The 19,427-nt window shown below is 49.1% G+C and overlaps 1 protein-coding gene across 6 annotated transcripts in view; it reads left to right on the top strand.

Moving 5' to 3' along the window:
• Positions 1-19,427, top strand: part of RBM6 (RNA binding motif protein 6) — a 60,034-nt gene that overhangs the window by 30,144 nt on the left and 10,463 nt on the right. For 5 of the 6 annotated variants that reach the window (XM_067003297.1, XM_067003299.1, XM_067003296.1 and 2 more), the window contains exons 7-16: positions 9,414-9,488; positions 11,161-11,221; positions 12,316-12,384; positions 13,460-13,711; positions 14,238-14,398; positions 15,201-15,298; positions 15,787-15,832; positions 16,417-16,477; positions 17,432-17,523; positions 18,207-18,359. In XM_067003297.1, the coding sequence (XP_066859398.1) occupies positions 9,414-9,488; positions 11,161-11,221; positions 12,316-12,384; positions 13,460-13,711; positions 14,238-14,398; positions 15,201-15,298; positions 15,787-15,832; positions 16,417-16,477; positions 17,432-17,523; positions 18,207-18,359 (1,068 nt within the window). The remainder of the gene's footprint in view (positions 1-9,413; positions 9,489-11,160; positions 11,222-12,315; positions 12,385-13,459; positions 13,712-14,237; positions 14,399-15,200; positions 15,299-15,786; positions 15,833-16,416; positions 16,478-17,431; positions 17,524-18,206; positions 18,360-19,427) is intronic. The other variant, XM_067003300.1, reaches the window with a different exon arrangement.

The raw sequence follows: 19,427 nt of genomic DNA, 5'->3' as shown, positions 1-19,427 counted from the left end.
GTAAGGTATTTTAATGTTTATAGCCCCAGGGTTTTGAAGGCCCGTTTGATTCCTCCCAACTTGTGATCTCACTGGAGAGGAGAGCTGGGGTGTTTGGTTGTTTTTTCCCTGCCAATGCGCTCTTCTGTGCCTGGTCCACGTGGGACTGATGCTCGTCCCATACCACTGCCTGCTTCTCTGGCTGTTGGAGTCGCTGAAGGGGTTTGAGTGGCCATACCGAGCTGTTTGTGACAGTTGAAGATGATGTCTGTGCATGCTGTTTCCCAGTCCTTTATGGATTCAACCAGGCCGGCTCACTTCTGACGCAAGAGGGAAGTGTGTTCCTTTCCTTCCTCAGCATCAAGGTTTTCGTAGGATCTGCTGTCCTGTGCACCTACCTCTCTGGCTGGAGTCCTCTCCGGACCTGCTGAGGTCAGGTAACACATCCTCAGAGCCTGAATAGCCACACAGGAGGTCATCTTCTGCTTCTTGCTCCCTGACAAGGCACTAAGCACCTTTCTTCAGCAGTTGACTGCAGCAGGATGTAACTCTGGATGTTGCCTGGATGACCCTCTTCAACCCCAGCGCGTCTGTAAAGGAGGGGCTGCGGGGTCCCAGCGGGGAGCCGTGACACCCACTGGTGTACGTTGCGCCCATGCCACGCTGGCAGGAGAAACTCCTCTCCTTCCAAATAGCTCACATAGCTCTGTTCTCGTGCTGGGCCGGGCTTGCGTGGATGCTGACCAAGGAGGTTAAAGCAGCACCTTCCCAAACCAGCTCCTAAGAGCATTACTGAGAGACTGCACTTGTTCAGGTGCAGAAATCTGTACAAGTGCTTGCCTGAAGATGTACCAGCTGCCTGCTGGCTCTGCCAAGCGTGACTTTAGTTAAGGGCCTGGATTTAGCTTGTGGGCAGGCCACCTTCGAGTCACAGTGACGTGGTGGGAAGCACATTTGGGAAGTGCAGGTAAGTGTTGCACTGCTGGTGCCTTTCCCCAGGCAGCTGACTTGGTTCTTTTTCTGACCCTTTTAGAGTCAGCATCAGGCACTTGCTTTTATCTGGGAAATTGGAGTTATTGAGAAATGGTGTCTCCAAGACCAGACCCCTCTTTTCATCCACAGAACTGCTCCCTCTTCCCTAGATTTTGGGTCTTTTCCTTACAGCAGAGAGGATGTCCTGCAGGGAGCTTGCCTGAGCACTGGCTGCAGAGAAAGCATTGCCAGTGATGGCTCTCAGTGCTTAATTCAGAGGGAGCAGAAGAAAATTTTGAGGCATGGGGGAACCTTTCAGCTGCTCTTAATGCTTTTGCGGTCAACGTGTTCTTAGCAAACATTTGCTGCTGTGCAGAACATCCTGCACTCTGTTCTCCACACGGGTCAGGCTGTGTTGGATTCAGTGTGTAGCCTCGTGGCTGTGTGCTCCAGTAAAAGGACATGTTTTTGTTTGGGTGTGGGATCTTATTGAAATACACGGGATTGTCTAGCAATAAATCTATCCTTTTCTGGCAGAGCTCCCCAGCCTGACTTTTTTCCCAGCATGACCTTGCATTGGGATCGATCATCAGTGTTTTGGTCCTGCGCCTCAAATATGTAATTAAGGAGCTGGGCATTTCCTCATTGTTCTCCTGGTTTCCTAATGACCATTGCTAATTGTAAGGTGCCCCTGGGGGAAATGCACCGGAAGGTCCTGGGGTGGGTTAGTGCACGCAGCTGCATTGTGCTAACATGTTTAATCTTTATATTGTTTCACAGCATTATGGCATGGGATGACCTTTGAGGAAGAAGGTGGTCATATAACAAAATATTGAGAAATATGTCCAGGCAGCAGAGCAGCATTTTGGAGAGAGAGAGAGAGAGAGAGAGAAAATGTCTGTGCCAGGAGCAAAGGGAGTCTTTGAGGCAGCTGTTGTCCAAACACAGTCCAGGCAGTAGACCACGATGAATCAGAAAGGGAGTAGAGATGAGGCAGAACCATGTGGGACCTTCCCTAGAGCCATCTATGAATAATTATACTCAATACATTATATATTTAAATAATCTGAGTTTTGACAGTTTAGGTATGCTTTTCAAATAGAGGATGCAACCTGATTCGTGCTCTTCTGGGAACTGGAATAAATGTTTGATATGCGTGACCTTCTTAGCTTACCCCACAACAAGTCCTTAACCGTCCGTGCTTCTCTTAGTTGTGGGTCGGGAGCCCAGCCAGTAACACCAAAGCTTACAACTTGTCCCCTTTGAGCTATCGTCTCAGGTTTCCCCCTGGCCCTCAGTGTCCTCGTCTGACCCCTTTGGACTATATAGAAGAGGCTTTTGTTTTAGAATTTTCCTTTTGTCCAGGAATCCTATAATGCAGTTCTGCAAAGGTGCCCTCTTAGAGGAAAAGTTGGGGGTAAGAGAAGCCGGAGGTTAGAATTAGCTATAAAAGGAGAAGTTAGAGCTTTCAGTGACAGGTGAAAGATGCAGTCTGCTTCACTGGATCAAAGAAAACCTTCAGATGTGTTGAAATTTCGGTAAGGGGTGACGTGCAGAAGCCATTCACATCCCCTCCCATCCAGAGCTGGTCCTGGAGCATGTGGAGTCCCGGGCACATTGCTTGTTTTCTCAAGCTGCAACACGAAGCTGTTATCCTTCCGGAGCCTGCCTGTGCCGACTGTTTTGGTGACATTCTCAGAGCAGGACTGAGTGTACTGACAAGTGGAGCAAATGCTGTAATTAAAAGAGAAGCACTTCAAGAGTCCTAACGTGGAAGTGAGTTGCAGTTCAAAAATCCGAGCAAGAAAATGTAGAGAGCTAGCATGGTCTGAGAGGCAGCTTCTGTGTATCTGCAGAAAGGGTGCCAGCGGGGGATAGGAGTTTCACAAAGATCCTGAGACAGATGAGCGTGGTAGTGTGGTTGCTATCCAGGGAATTAGAAATCACAGGAAGAAAACCAGAGATGTCTCAGCAGCGTAGATGGGATGTCTGTGGAAATAACGATGCAGACAGGCAACCTCTGCTAAAGGACAAATTGCCCAGATAACGAGGCAGAAAGGGAGGCTGAGGAAGGCTGCGTGGGAGCAAGTGGATCTGGAAACACGTGTCCTAACGGATGGTCCCAGTGCAAGTGGGTAATGGGTTTTGTGTGAAGGGAGCTTGAAAAAGAGGCACAGGGTGCTGTCAGGGATGAGGTGATCTTTACAGAGCATCTTAATCGGTTCTGTTTAGCTCCTACGTCTTTAGGACTCATAGGGTTATCCTCCTACTGCCTCAGTTCTGGGTTAGTGCTGGTTCTGTTTCACATGCCCATCGCTGGGGTCTGAAGCCATGTCCTGTTAACTCGGGGTACTGGTGACATCTCTGGGCTGTCTGTCTCAGGCCTCCTCTGACCCTGAAGGCGGCGAGCTTGTAGCACGCCTTGCTGGTTGGCGTCGGGTCATCAGTGCGACTAATGCCTCACTGTGCAATGCTCCGAAGTCTTGCCGCATGCCCTTCAGCTCCGCAGTGCCACTGCTGCCCAGGATCCGCCCATCCTTCTTTGCAGGTGACCGCTAACACGATGTTTATGCAAGATTCACGTCGCTGTCGGTCTTGCTGGAGACCTGTAGTACTACATAGCGAGGTTGTTGGGATCCTCTCGGCGATGTAACCGTTCCCCAAGGACCCACCACTTGCCAGCCCATCCTTATCCCCTGCTTGTCTCAAACCGTCTGCCCTTGGCTGTCAGCTGCTGTGCAGCTGAGTGTTGGGCACCGATAGATTGGGCCGATGAAAAGAAATCTCTGAGAAATGGTTAGGCAGCGTGAGGAGGGGCTGAGAGCCTTTGGGGGGAGCCTTGCTGCACTAGGACTTTCCTTGTAGTTACTGTAGGAAATGCCAGATCACTGCGGTACCCTGCAGCAGACCAGATTGCTCTAGCTTCTCCCTCTCTCTGTGTCACGCTCTGTTTTCTAGATCCTTAATTGCAGATGGATTGCGGTTTGTGGGTTCGCAGCTTTTCTCCTCTGCTCTTTGCCAGAGGTAGGTAGATGCACTGCCTGTTGCTCTGCAGACTCAAGGCTCTTGTACAGCAGCTGCCAAGAAGCTTGGAGATAAAAACTTCAGCATATGGGAAAACCGGGATGAGAAGCCAGTTTCTGTGGCAGAGATGATCTTGTTTTGAAATACATCCAGCTGGTCTCTTACCCTCCCAGATGTCTTGCTGCTGCCCCACTGCTCCAGCCCCAGAAGCTGCCGCCTCGTGAACTCCAGGAGCAGCTGGGGATGTGTAGGCTAGAAGGACCTTTGGTGTTTGACCCTCTCTGGTTTATGTGAAGATGAATACCTGAAGGGAGAGAGCGTTGTGCTCTTCCTGCCAGCTTCCCCCGTCCTCTGCCCCAGACGAGAACCGTGCCAGTGATACAGGGCGAGATTGTGTCATCTGGATAGCGGCACAGTTGGGGTTGTTAAATCTGCATTTATAACCCGTCCTCAAATTAGAGGGAAACCCAAAAGCAGTCTGATTTGCAGTTGCAGGTAGATAACCCAACTTCTGCTGTCAGCCACTTGTCTCCCTGAGCTGTGCTGCCCAGTGTGCGTGGAGGCCAGGACTGGAAAATATCCCGCGGGTGGTGAGAGCTGCTCCAGAAACGCTGCTGGGACTGGGGGCTCCCTCTGCGTTCCGAGGCTGCTTCCTTTTCCCTTGCTTCCTCGGCTACGGCCTGAGGCTCCACCAAGCAGTAAAGCCTAGTCATTAATCAGTTGAAATAATTTTTAAATGATTGTTGTGTAATGGGTTTTAGATAACCATCCTAATTGCAGTAAATATGCGTAAGAGAGCTGAATGAACATCCCATAAGTGAGGTTAATCCTGGCATTTTAATATGACTGCTTTGCAGTGCTGCCCATAAGCATTCTTTTATCATAATCTTCGTATGCAACCTTACATCTGTTTGCAAATGATATTTGCAGTTCACTTTCAGCATGTTGAACTATGCCAGTCTTTTGACTCAGCAAGCTGGATACCAGAACGTTTTAGTTCATGGCATGGATATTTTCTATTTAATCAAACAGTATAAAGGAGTAACCAGCTGAAGCGGTGTTTGGTTTTGTGCGAGCCAGCAGCTTGAGGAGATCTGGGTCTGGTTTGTTTGGGGTGCAGTCATCTCCTTACTGATGTGGGGACGACGCATCCTGGTCTTGGTTATCGCTCTTTGGCCATACCCAAGGAGAAAATTTGGGCTTGTTAATCCTCGTGGATCTGGGGGCTCCGAAGGTGAGCCTCGGTTCTGTTCCCTGAAACTAGCCTGTGGGGTGCAGTACGTGCAGAGCTGTCAACTTGTTGTTAAGAGGCTCTCAAGTGAGATTTTACTTAGCTTTTTAATGTTTGGCCAAATTCAGCCGAAGCGAAAGATTGGCTTGACTTGGGGAGCTGTGCTGTGCTCCAAGGGCTTGCCACATTTTGGAATTTTTAGGTCACTCTTAGAGCTTCTATGTTTTTTTTCAGAGAAACAGTTAGCTCCTTAACATCGATAACTTGTATTCTTCTGTAATCTCTGTCTTGGAGAGCGTAGAGATGCTTTTTTTGGCAAGTTCTCCCCCTCCTCAGCTCCCAGCCATCCTCGTTAGAAGCCTGCCAGCAAGCACGCCGAATGTACCTGCTGGCTGAGAGAGCAGCGGCCCAAGTGGGTAAGCTGTGCCATGCCTGACCTGCACCACGCCTGTCTCTTGGCCGTGTCGAAGTGATCCCTGCTCCCATCCATGCGCTGCCCAGCAGCGTGCACGGTTTCTCCTGCCCGCTGGGGTCAGCCAAGCGCTGTGTGGGGCAGGGAGGGAGCTGCTTCCATCGCTAAAGCCAGGTGATGGCAGTGAGGGTAAGTGAACCAGAGGTGGTTTAAAACCAGCCTCAGGAGTGGGCTTTGCATGTGCTAGAGCGCAGTCTGGTTTTTGTCTGACGGTTAGGATTGTCTTTACCATTTAGATCATAGTGGTATTTTTAAAATGCTTCTGGTTTAACTGCCTTTGGTGACAAAGAGCTTGGAAACTGCCCTAGGAATTTTGGAGTTTGGTTGCTGAAGCCTCATGCCCAGCTGACACACGGTCTCCACGGTGCTTCTGGAAAGGTTTTCTCCCTGTGAATACCGTGGCTAAGGGATTTTCCCTTTTTCCCCCCTCTCTTAAAGTATCCTGTTCTTGCGGTTGGGGGAATTTCACATGCTAACGATGAGGCCTGCTCATCGAAGGGCTTTGGGACACTGCTCCTTGCTGCGTGCGCTTGTTGCAGATAGGTTTTATGGTTTCATGGCATCGCTCTCCAGAACCACCGGGTGGTGGGATTGTGTAGTTGATTGGAGTCTGCTTCCAGGGATGTTTGCATGCTAGGCCATTGGCTCTTATCCCAGATGGTACATTTTTTTTGGATAACTTTAGCTGCAATGGTTTATTTTCTGTTGTACCACTTAAGCTATAATCCAGTATTGCATCTACACCAGACCTCTATGCGAAAAAAACAGATATAATTGCGTTTGAAAGACATCTAACAGTAGCATCAAACATTGATGCCAGAAATAAAGTCCTGATGCTCTGTTTTGCGTTTGGGAATTCGGAAACAAAAGTAAAAGCTGCTTGTGCCCTCGAAAGCCTGGGCATTTCCATTGCTGAGAGCTCTGTGTTGTAGTACCACAGGGCTGTGCTGCCTCCTAAACCTCTCACTGGTGAGTCAACCGCACGCTCAGTGAGAGTTTTGAGGGGGAGGTTCCTCACTGGGAGGACGGGAGAGACATTTCTGTAGCATAACAATTTGGAAAGAAAAGGCCAAGCTACTCAGAAGTACAGGGTGTTGAAAATACACAAGGAGAATTAACAGCCACAGCGCAGGTGAGTCTGTGAGAGAGGTCCATGATAAAATGTGTGGGTGTGGAAGAGACTGTTGCTGTCCGGGTGCTGCCGTGATGTGGCATAGCCTTCCTTAGGTTTGCCCTTCTTGCAGTCTTCCCTGAAGTATTCTGAAAGTCTTCCTGAATTCACAAAGATCTGCTCAGCTGAAGCCGGTGAACTGAAAATTAGAGTTTTTATCCAAAATATCTTGCAGGGAAAAGAAGATGGAGCTGAAACAGAATAAGGAGTGACAGGGATTAGAAGAAATAAAGATTCTGGAAATATTTGGGATGGAATCTATTAAGAAAATGGGGGAAAGAAGAATTTAAAGTCACTGAGCTACTGAATCCTGACAGTGTGTCCTAACTGAAGGGCTCATTTTGGTATGCTAAATGATCGTTGCAGCCTTGAAAATGATTATATCAAGAAGTCAGTAAGAGCGAGCTTGAAACAGTGAGCAGGCAATCAGCAGGGTGTTAAGGAAATGAGTGAGTAATTAGCAAGTGGCACTTCTGGCAGTCTCCAAGAAATGAGTTTGCAGTAGAGACCAGCACCACGTGCGCTGAAAAATGATCGTCCATAAAAACAAAAAATAATCTTAAGGCTTTCTGGCAAGTTTTGTTTTCAAGTAACTGCTGGAAGGATGAAGCCGTGGGGCAGTGCCCTGTCGGAGGAAGTGTCCCCAAACCGAGCTGTCCCTGCTTCCCGGGCCCTTTGCAGGGCTGCAGCCACGTGCCGAGCGGGGCCGGCTGCCTGCTGCTCCCCAGGGCTTCTGCGGGCTCACAGCTCAGGCTGTGGCCATGCCTGCGAGGATGTGCACCCTGCCTTCTCCCCCGCCTGTGCTCGCCGGGTCCCTGGGCAGACACGGGTGGTTCTCTGCTGCCCTCGGATGTGTGCTGCGCTGGTGCCCTGCTCAGGCCGGGAGCATCTCCACCCCAACTGCACTGACGGTCCCGCTAGGAGAGCCTCGGCCTTCGCTTCCCTGCCTTCCTCGCTTGTGTTTGCTCACGTGCCTTTTATGAAGGCACGCACCTTCTCCTAGTCACGCAGGGTGGGCACTGCTCTGCTCTGGGGACAGACGCCCCCCTGCCTGAGGTTGCAGCACCGTGCTGTGGGTGCACTCGCCGGCCCTCAGCGAGGGCTGAGGATGGCTCGGTGTTCTGTAAGGCAGAGGCAAATCCAGGCTGGGAATCGGGATCCGAACAGCTGGGTGGCAGAAAGGAATCCCCTGAAGTGTTCAGTGCGGGTAGGCCTGGTAGGAAGGAACAGCCGGGATGTGGAAAAGCAGGCTACGGGAAGGGGAGGTGCTGGTACCTGACCTCGGTGGTGCCTTTGCTCCTCCAGCTTTCTCTGCTGCGTTTTTTGGAGGGGTTAAAGGATTGTTGGTGTACCATCACCGAGTGATTCCCTCCCAGGAACTCCTCCCACCTGCTTTACTTATTCCCTAGCATCTCCAGCACATTTTGCACAGCAATTTTTGCGTGGCTGTATTGTGACTTCTGAATAATACCCCTGGGAACTTGTTTTTTCACATTCCTGGTTTGCTCTGTGCACTCTTGTGTGACCAGGCTGCTGGGTCGGAGCACCTGGGAAGCTTCTGACTGCCTAGGGATCCCCAAAATAGCTCGGGACCATTTGCAGCTCCCTGACACCTGCCTGCACTGGCCCGAAGAGTGGCTGCTTTCCTAAGGCTTGGGAGCCCTGGGTCTGAGTCTCATTATTGTCACCACGTCCTGTGTGGTGTTGGAAAGACAGGCGGTCAGGCAGTGCCTGCGGTGGTGCGAGATGTCCCATGGCTCTGTGTCTGCGGCTCGGCCTGCATCCCTTGTGCCTGGGCACGGGCTGTGTCCACGTCAGGTGAGAGCAGGGTCCCTGCTCCTACAGGTGGCTTCGTGCAGGAGCTGGGGAGCTCTCACCTACCACATTTCGCCCTTGCAATCCCTGTAATCAGCTGCATTTCAGCCAAGCTGGGGGGTTTGTTGGGCGCCTGCCATCTCTCCCACTGTGATGTGCGGGGCAGAAAGCAGGGTGTCTTCCCTCTGCTTCTCTCCCTGCTGCACAAGTGCTCGAGTGCAGCCCCCCCACGGACCGGCCGTGCAGCTGGGGCTGCCCTCACTTCCCTGAAGGAAAGCCAGGGTCTCTTGAGTGACATGAAGACCAACCCAAGCATCAGATTTCTCTCACCTCAATGGCGTTTTTCCTTGTATTCCTCCTCAAGGAGCTGCCTTGAGACCAGTCTGGTGGTGGCTGGTGTGAAGGAGGATGTCCAGCTGCCTTTCCAGCTTGTGGACAAAAGCAAGTTAAAGCCGTTCCCTCTTGTGCTCTGGTTACCAGCTCTGCTCTTCCTGGGAGGTGCACAGCCTCCTCTGCCTGGTTCCCCCGGAGTCAGTGCGCAGCTTTGTAGCCCTGTGCTAGAGCAGGGCACGGGCACTTTCCCTTCCACGTCCACGGCAAAGCTCCAGCTAACTGAACCAGACGTTGTCCCCCTCGTCCCCCGTCTCACTTGCAAAACCTTTGGAAAGCAGAGCTTTAACCCCTTTCTTTGCCTCTGAGTGATCTCCCTGTGCTGGGCGCATTCGTCATTCACCCCCTTGTCTCAACAGGGAACTCTTTCGATCGGTGGCAAAGAAGTGACCCTTGAGTACACTCCGTGCCCAGAGTTCTGGCGCTGCAAACGTGTAAGTATGCGACTGTGAGCTGCACTGTGCTTTTCCTGCTGGCTTCTCTGGCAAGGGCAGCAGAGAGGTGCATGAAATCTTTGCTCAGGGACTGAAGATCCTTAAGAGTAGTACCTGTCCTGAAGCTCTTGCCTCTTCTGAACTTCTGTGTTTTGCCTGCCTTGTTTCTGATGCCACCTGTGACTGTGTCTCTTTGGTACAGGTAGCGAGTGTTTTGTGCACAGGGTGCTTTTGTCCCTCTGCAGTGGTTCCCTTTTAGCATGCAGAGAAAAGAATGCACGGATCCTTTCTGCGTGGCCAAAAAGAGGCAGTGAATCTGCCGCCTGGCACAGAGCAGGTTTGCGCTGTGGTTCACGGGTGTAACAGTGAGTGTCTTCACTCCCTGCGACGAGAGCGTTCACCAGCGTAGCAGTGCAAACCTCCTCTGTCTCCACGCAGGAACCTGTGACCTAGATGTGAGTGTAGCAAGTGCAGCAGAGAAGCGTGGAAAGAAGTCAAAGCCCAGGCAGGGTTCGTTCGGCCAGGAATCGGCCTGGTTCTGGGGTGGCACAGCTGCTCGAGGGCCAGCTTTGTTCCCATGCCCTTCCCGTGGTTCTCCCAGTGCAGTGCTTTCAGCTGCAGAGGGCTGAGGAAGAGTGCTGAGCAAGGAGGAGGGTTGCTCTTCCCATTGCCCCTGAGTGCAAAGCAGGAGGTTGCAGTAGGGTGGGAAGGGCTCAGTTGTGCTCAGACTGCCCCCTTGAGCTCTGGATCCCACTGGGGTGTGAAGACCCTTATCCAGGTTAATTGGATGCCTTCCAGTTGCAAACAAAGCCATCGTTTTGGGCTAATGCTGCTCTTGTCTGGGCTTTTAATGCTCCAGAAATCAAGTAGAGACAGGAGTTACAGGCAGTGGTTTCACAGCAGCTCTTAGTGTGATGGGAAGTTGGCTCGTGCCATGCATGGGCATGGCCAGAAAGAGCCCTCTGGTGCCACAGAGCGTTTGCAGGGCTTCAATCAGAGAAAGAAATGGTATGAAAGGGAAGCAGTGCGTTTACAAAGAGCTTGAAGAGAACGTTAGGAATGCTGTGTTCAGGGAGAGCTGTGAAGACTGGGCACTTGCCTTTTCCGCAGCGGCTCCGGGTGGGATAACCATCTAAGCCCCAGCAGCTTTGCCTTGCAGCTGGCAGATGCCTTTTTGTTGGCTGTCCCGGTGCAGCAAACGGCATCAGTATCTGCACGTGCCTTTTAACTTCGGGGAGGACTTGGTCACTGCTTGAGGAGTGAGCTGAGGGGAGGAAGAACAAAGGTCACTTTGGGTCCTTTGAAACAATAGGGTGGCTGGCAGGATGGCAGCCAGCAGGGAGCTTTTCAGTCCAGCATCACTCGAGAGGGGGAAGGATCCTGTCGCAAGGATTAGCGAACTACCTCTGTGGTGTGAGCAGATCTGTACTCAGAAGTTGTGTGAAAATCCCGGTCCCGAGGCAATCCCAGGTGTGAGCCGTGTGAACGTTCCCTTCCCATTTCATTCGAGGCTCTTGCGGCCAGTACCCATCCTGTCTCTCAAGCTCTCACTGTAACTCTTCCGTGGCCACAACTTACTTTCTGAAAGTACTTCAGAGCCTAGCCTTCTGGAGTAAGTTGTACCTACCCCTTCAAAACACGACTTTTTCATGCTGTCCATCTTCCATTGCAGTGTAAGGTGTGTACTGTGGGCTACAGATCTTCCTGCTCCTATTGCAAGCTCCCAAGAGATGGTGAGTACATCTGTTCGGTCGCTTAAAAGTTTCACCCATCCTGACAAGTAAGTTTGTATTCTGTCTTCCCTGCGGCGTCCTTCTTGGTGGAACTGGCTGAGCACCAAGCCGAGCACTGCGTAGGAGGATTATTAATTTGGCTTCGTTTAGCACCCTTTCCCCGTCAACACTAAATATGGTGCATGCCATGTGTTGTTAGCAGGCTCTCTGTTCTTGTGAGGCTCGGAGTCTTACAGCACAAGGCCTTTCCTTCCTTTTGCTTTGGCATTGTCCTCCCTCCGGAGTGACAGGTTGTGTCCTCCAGGTCTGTGAGCTAGCACTGCTGCTGTAGGTGGCATGGCTTCCCCTCAGCCCCCCTGCCTTGGGAGGTGCAGCTGCGTGGTTTTAGTGTTACTCTTTTGAGGCTCTCAGATTTGACGATCCGGGATGTGAATTGCTGAACTGACCTTGCTGACTGTAAGAGTGCGTGGCAAGGAAGGAGTTCAGCTCCTCTGGGAGCTTCTCACCCACCAGCACCTGTGCTTTTTTGGATGGGATGGCACAACAGCCAAAGCACAGTCCCTAGAAGGACTGATTTCTTTGGGATGAGCAGGTATTCCAGGCCCTCTGTAAGCTTTGACTCTGCATCTTTGAGCAGACTTCTGACGTTTTGCATTTCTTATGTGCATACCTTAGGTAGGAGGGCATTAAAATAACTGCTGATGCAGAGCTCTTTATTTACTGAAGCACTGTCCCTGTGGTTGTTTTGCTTTCCTTGCACTGTAGCTCCTCCATTAGTATTAGGAAAGCAGAATTTGCGTACCTGGCCCCCTTGGTCACCACAGCTGTGTAGTGTAATAAAAGCTACCGAGGAACAAATTAACCAGGGGCTTTAAGATGCCGTGAAAACTAATTGTGGTGCCTGCTTCTACCTGACCTGGTTTTGTTGATTGTGAGAACATAATAAGGTAATCTCTCTGTGACTGTTTGTTAATTGCCGGGTGAGACAAAGCAAGTCTCTGAGCATATGCATTCATTACTGCAACTTTGCGTAGGCTCTTGCATGTTTTGCGACTGATGGTCTTGAAGTGGATTTTAATATGCCTCTCTTACAGGGAGCAGAGCAGGCCCAGAGTCCAAAGGTGGTTCTGAGGGAGAGGACGCATCAGCTGAGCAAGAATTCAGTAAGAGAAGTGCTCTCTGCATGTCTGGGGTTGTGCTTATGTCTGCATAATTTGGTTTCCTATGCAAATTCTGCATGAGGTCCTTGCTCATGAAGTGTAGCCCTAACTGCACCCTGCAAACTGGAGACAAATTTATATGGGGCTGTCCAACGTGAGCTTTGCTGACAGCCAAGGAAATCAGGGTACAGCTTTCTCAATGTTTACGTGCAAAATAATTGTGTGTTCTGCTATGCTTCCCCCTGGCCAAACAGAATGAGAGTAGGGGGATGTTAAAGAGTGAAGCTTTACTGCGCTAGGTCTTGCACTCTCGTTTCTTTCTTTGTGGGAACGGATCTGAGCAGCAGGTAGGGGGCTGGTGACATTTGACTTTACAGCCCCACAGCTTAGGCTTCCCTTTCTAACAGCTTCAGAAGCGTAGGCAAGGATCTCTTTTGAAGTGAAGCCAGATGTTTCAGAGGCCTTCAAGCACAGAAGCTCGATGGGATTTATCTTCTTTGTGTTGTATAGCTAGTCTGAGGCAGGGCATTTCCACATAATGGGTGCTTCATTTTGTGGCAAGTAGAGACCTAATAAAAATCAGTGATTTCGTGTATGGTGCATTTCACTCAGTGATCACAGGTGTCTGCACCCAGTTTTATTCTAGCATAGAGACAGGATGACAGTCGGTAGTTGATACTGCTCAGCTTTGAGGGTTCAAGAGTAGATCAGTCATAGTAAGGATATCAGTGCCATGTAGATTGTCCCGGACATGGGTAGACCATATCCAAACCCATTCCTAAGTCATGTGTGCCCAGGCAAGAGCCGGTCCTATAAAAACGCCAGAATGCCTCATCTCTGACAGGACAGGTCAAGTAAAGGAGGAGCCTGATGTGAACCACGGCAGTGGAAGGATGAGCTACCTATCTGTCTCGCCCTTTGTGCGCCTTGTCTCTGCAGATTAAGACATGGGGTGTGCTAAGGACGGAATAGGCTAGCCTTTTCTAAGGCAAGCAGTTGCAGTGGCCAGAAAATAGCAGAAGAAAAATATGTGCTGAAGTGTTGTATGTGGAACCAGTCTATTTCTCTTCTCTAATAGCAGAGGCAAAGCTTGAAAAACCTGAGCAAGAGTTATCAGTACAACCAGGATCTCCAAAGCAGCCTCTCCAGCCTTCAGTTCCTGCTCCGCAGCAGGAGTGCCAGCCTCAAGAACAGGAGCCAAGGAAAAGAGATGAAGGGAGAGAGCGGCGGCCCTCGCAGGAGAAGAGAAGGGACATGGACAGGCACCAGGAGCTGCCTTCTCAGAGAGAAGCAGAGGAAGCCACACCACAGGAAGGTGGAGGAAGCAGAAGTGAGTGGCAGAAAGCCCAGTTTGGGATTCCTCTTGATTATTCTCCATGAGGCTATCTGCAGAAAGGGCATCATTTCACCAAAACCTCTGGAGGCTGTTTCTGTGTTGTGCAAATCCATGGCATCAAGTAATGGTGGGCTGTCCAGCTTCAAAGGTGCTGGCATGCTGCCCTTAGGAAAATTAATTCAGAGTAAGCTGGCTCAGGGTGGTACACTTAACTTAGAACAGCAGCAGAAGTCTCCTTTGACCAGAATTTACCCTGGGCTGATCTCCTCTGAGGAGGGAGGGGACTAGGGACTACTTTCTGCTCTGTTTTCTGGGACGGAAAGGTGAGCAACTGGAGGGAGTAGTCTGAGCAAACTAGAGAAAAAAAAAGTATCAGCTTCCAGACCCAACTGCAAGAAGCTGTGCTGTTGCTTTGGGTAGGTTTAGTTTTGCCTTTTGCTGTCACAGTAAGCCTGGATCTGAATTATCTTTTTTATTCCACGTTTTCTTTCCTGGCCACCTCTCTCATTGTCCTTCTCAGCAATTATGCTGAAGCGTATTACACGATTCACCCCCCCAGAAGTGATTGTGGGGCTCCTGGCTCCATACGTGCAGCTCTCCACGTCCAGAGTGCGCATCATGAAGAACAAAGCTGGCCGGATGGGACAGACCTATGGCTTCATTGAACTGGACTCACATGCTGTAAGTAGTTTCCTGCTTTCACATGCTCCCCCTGTTGGCATCTATAGCTTGTAGAAGTAGGGAAGGCACAGGAACAAAAGAATCAAACAAAATCAAAAGAAACAAAAGAAAAAAGAAAAGAAAAGAATCAAAAGAAACAAAAGAAATAGTTGTACTTGTTGGGCAGCTGCTCTGTAGAGAGTTACTGACCACTCCTGCTTGTCTGGCTAGACACAGGGAACATCCAATACATCTGTTGATCACAGGCTAAAGACATTAGGAGCTAAAGAATGTTGTCACAAACTGTGATGTTGAGCGAGTTTCTTGCCTCAATATGTCTCTTTGTAGACCCTCCTAAGCTGGACCGTCTCTTGCACAGCTATTTTGTTTGCAGGGAACTTGAATTCTATCGTTTCTGTCTGCAAAAGGCAAGAATCTTAATAAACAGACAGTTCAACGCTGGAGGGTTCACATTTTCTCCTTAGCCAGAGTGATTTCCAGACTCTGTAGCTGTGCTTTTGCATTGGTTCAGAGAGCGTTCACCAAAACTCTTTGGGGCAACAGCCACCATGGTGCTGCATTGTCCAGCAGCTCTAGGAGAACACAGTCCCTAGCTGGCTGCTGAAAACAGCTGTGGGACAAGCAGAGAACCTAGCAGTGTATTTATCCTTTTTGTCGCCTCCTAAATATCTTTCACTAATATTTAGGCAAGAGTATTGTGTTTCTTGTCCTGCTATGGTCATCCTGTAGGCACAAAACCTTCTCTTCGGGCAGAAACAGACTTCACTTCTCAGAGATATGAAATTCTTCTTTCATTTTACAGGAGGCGCTGAGGTTGCTAAAGATACTGCAGAATCTGGATCCCCCCATGTGCATTGATGGACGTACGGTGGAAGTGAATCTTGCTACAGGGAGGAGAAGGTATGTATGGATGAGTCAGTAGGGTTACCCTTTGTGTGATGTGCTGCGAGGCTAGAGATGTACTCGTACTTAAAGGTTGGTAAATGAATTAGTACAGATGTTCCTGCAGCCTAACAAAGTGTACAGTGAAGTATCAGAGCTAGAAGAAGCCTCAGGATTTGAGCAGTATGGGACTAGCCATTGTAGTAGGTGGCTTCCTGTTGTTGTCCAGCCATCAAATCTCATTGTGAAGGAATTAATAGTTTTGTTTTTTTTTTCAAAAGCAGTTAGAGAGATTCAGCTGCTTTTTGCTGATTAAGCAGAGAGGGGGGGCATACCTCTAGTGGAGACAGCGATCTACAAAGCCTCTCTGTCTCCTGGGATGAACACAATCCAACATGTGGCCAGTGAAGATGGTCTTTCTGTCTTTATTGGTTCTGCTTATCATTTGGAGATCACTGAGGTTAATTTGAAGCCAGATTGACATTAACTTGCAATGTTTATCTCAGCAGGAATGACTACGGGGAGCACAGTGACAATTCCTACTATGGACAGGTAGGCCTGCACAGCTGCAACTGGGAGGGAAGGGCGGGAGCATCGAGGGTAGTGGGCACGACTTTGTTAGGCTTTTTCCCTTGGACTGCCAAAACTTCAACATGCTTGAAGGTGGGGTAATAATGCTCAAGTATGCTCTTCACTGCTACTGTGCCACAACGATTATAATGCACACAGAAATGTGGGTCAGCACAGATGCTGCTTGAGGGAATTTGGGTCTGGATTACCGTATAACAGGCTTTTACAGGTTGACTTACTGATGGCTGATCTCAGTTCCTGAAGAGAGTGTCTCTTCTTTAGTGGTTGTGTTACAGGGCTGCAGGGCTTTTCCCATACTGAATGGGTTTGGGGCTTTCAAATGGATTGCCACGAGTACCTGATTTAAAGATTCAGGGGGGCTGTGGAGGTCTCGTGCCTTGCAATACTGTCCCTCATTCTGTAGATGAAAAGTTATGTCTGATTGTGTTCTATTTAGAGTAGCTAAATAACTGTTTTCCTGAACTTTGGGCCCGTGGGAGGGAGGAGAAGCAATATGATGTCTGTCAGAGAGTCTCTGATCTGTTTGTGTTGTTCACTTAATCCAGGGCAGAAGAGGCATGAGAGACAGGAGGGGCAACGAATCACAGAGACGCACCAGAGCACAGTGTAAGTTAAGCTCTGCCTCACTCCTACTGTGGAGACTTTACTTCCTTAAAAGGGCACTGACATGTAGAAATCAGCCCAAAAATATTTTAAAGACTAGGAGTAGGTTTATTTGCTACACCCACTTCTGAGTTCCTTTGCCAACTTTGTTTAGTCACATTTTCCTATCTGATAATGGGTTTCTCCGTACTTTTACTGTGCAAAAGCTACATGTAAATAAAGAAAACTTGCTGCTTGCTTTTCCTTGTTGTGGCATACTGATGGGATAAAATCAGCCTGGTAATTTCCAGATGAGACAGAGGAAAATACACTGCAGCAGTGCCAGTAGCCGGAACCCCTGCCATAATTGTTTAACTAACATATATGTAACATTGCTGAGCTCAGTCTAAATAATATTTTGGAAATGTGAGATGTTCCTCATATTATGGCCCTATCCTTAAGGCCTTTGGCTTTTCCAGTAGAAGCAGTTTGCTCTGTTTCTTGTCGGGAGCTTTCATGCACCCAGAGACAGAAGGGATGTGGGGAGCGTCATCGTTTTAAACAGGAGATTGTTTATAAGAGCACAGATCTTCCTTGTTCACAGGGGTGGGTGGAAACAGAGCCTGGTACACATCAACCCATTCTTTGGGAAATTACTGAATTTCATATCTTTGTCCGGTCAGGTGTTGTGATCTGGTGATCTCAGCACAGCCCCTGTAATTGTGTTTTGATGTGGAATTTTTGCCAGTCCTAAAACAGAAGAACTGTGAAAACCTATCTACCTTATTACTCCTTAGAGAAAAAAGATGTAGGTAGAGCGATGTGAGGACTGCTCTTGCCTGTCTTACCAGGGGAGAAAATTTCTTCTTTCCTACTCTTGATCCTTTTGACAGTGCAAGGTTTACTCTTGCTTTTCTCTTTGTAAAGAGCAAGTTCTGCATTTGTAAGACTCTGATATTAACTCGTCTCTCCATTCAGCTCCATCAGATGTGTCCACATACATTTATGATCCTGAAACTGGGAATTACTACGATCCCATAGCTGGGACATACTATGACCCCAGGACTCAGGTGAGTACATGTGAAGGAAGCTTTACACGTAACGTGTTCTTACAAACTGCCTTTCTCTGAGTAGATTTTGCAGCCTGAAGAGGGCTAGCATAGAACAGCATAGGACACAGAGTCAGCTTTGTTTCTCTCGCTCAGTTCTCTGACCTGTATAAAAGGGGTCTGTGTTCCAAAATGTTAACATAATGAGAGGCTAGGAGTCCATTATGTTGAACCATTTGCTGTGGTTGCCTCCTTGGCCTCTGAAGGAAGGGTGTTGGTCTCCTCTGTGTTTATCAGACTTAAGAGCATCCTCGCTCAGCTTTACTTGAAAACATGTGACCTTCTACTAAAAGATGGAAAACAGAGCTCTGTCTTCATCAATTTGCTCCCTAAGCCTGGCCAGCAATAGTTACAAGGATCCCAAAAAAGAGCCATCTGCTGAGGTTCTATGGGACTGTCATCTTGTTTTCATGAAACTGGAAATGTCCATGCTCTTTGTGAGCAGGGTCGTGCTCTGATAGCTTAGCTGTAGTAGACAGTCTTCTGCCCCAGCAAAGTCCCAAAGCCTTTTCCTTCATCTATCTGAGGCTCTTCAGTCCTTTCTTAGTGTGCTGGTCTCCTCAGCCAAATAAGGACAAAAAGTCTTGTTATGAAGATTGTAGGGTTTCAGCTAAGTTTTTTTTATTTTTCTATGTCTCTTTCAGAGAGAAGTCACGATAGACCGAGAATCCTGCTCATCACCCATAGAGAACAAAAGGCGGCGACATGGAAGCCAAGAACGGACAAATGAAAGGAAGGAACCACACAACAGAGACAACAGGGACAAAAAGGAGAAAGGGAAAAATACTTCTTCTAAGGTAAATACCTCCAGGCGTCAGAATGGTCAGAGATCCGAGGCTAGGAGGTTGAGGTAATGGATGTTAGAAAAAAAGAGAGTAATTTTTAGAGGATTCAAAAAGGGGAGAGTCTGTGAGAGAAAGTGATGAAATACATGGGGTCACCAGCAGGCCAGGAACATGGCCAGGCGGGGACAAGTTCTTGAAATTTTTGTCTCCTGACATTAAGTCAGGACTTCTTATCCCTTCCTTATGGTAAAGGATTCAGAAACATCCATGTAATTGAGACTCGCATTTCACTCCCAGTTGCTGAAAGCACCCAACTGTTGTAACAGAGCCAGCAAAAAAATAGAAGGCAGGTCTGAACATAGCAGGTCAGATAATAACAGAGATTCAGCTCTTCCCTAACCACAGTTCCTGCCGCCTCCAAACATCACAGACAGACAGGAAGATGAGGCAAGCGGTGCAGATGGACTGCAAAGGTGAACCAAGATCGAATGCAGATAGGAGTTCATGACGGACATCCTGTACGGTTCCTCCCAGAGTCCAGCCCTTTAGTGCTACTCTCAGTGAGCAAATGTTATTTCCCCCACGTGCGGAGCTGCTGAGTGGGAGTAGCTATCCAAAACAATGTTTGAGCGTGGGTGTTTTGAGCAGGATCTTCCACAACTGTGCCGGGATACTGACTTGACCTGAGGAATGCCGAGTAGAATGAATTCTACCACAAGAGTTGGTAGAAGTGTTTTAGTCACAAATGCAGATTTTTTTTCTTCCTTACCTGTTGGTCTGGATGTGCACTGTGGCATGCTTGGTCCTGGGGAGCTGGGACCTGAGGGGAGTAATTGTCCCTGATGATGGTACCAAGCCTGCCAAGGAATCTCATCTGGTGTGGAGAATGCCTGCTTACAAAGGGCACTGACCTAGGATAAACGTTGGTCTTGGCTGAATGGAGTGTGAAAGCATCTGCAGCAGAAATCCCCCCATCGCTTTTCCTTGCTTTCTGGTTTCCATGGATGCTCAGAACTGGCTTCATGGCTGCTGTGTGCACCCTGGCCCCTGTGCTGCTAATGGTCTAATGCCCAATCTTGG

Source organism: Anser cygnoides, chromosome 10, assembly GCF_040182565.1.
Source record: "Anser cygnoides isolate HZ-2024a breed goose chromosome 10, Taihu_goose_T2T_genome, whole genome shotgun sequence".
Classification (NCBI taxonomy): Eukaryota; Metazoa; Chordata; class Aves; order Anseriformes; family Anatidae; genus Anser; species Anser cygnoides.
This window is presented reverse-complemented; position numbering and strand designations above follow the sequence as displayed.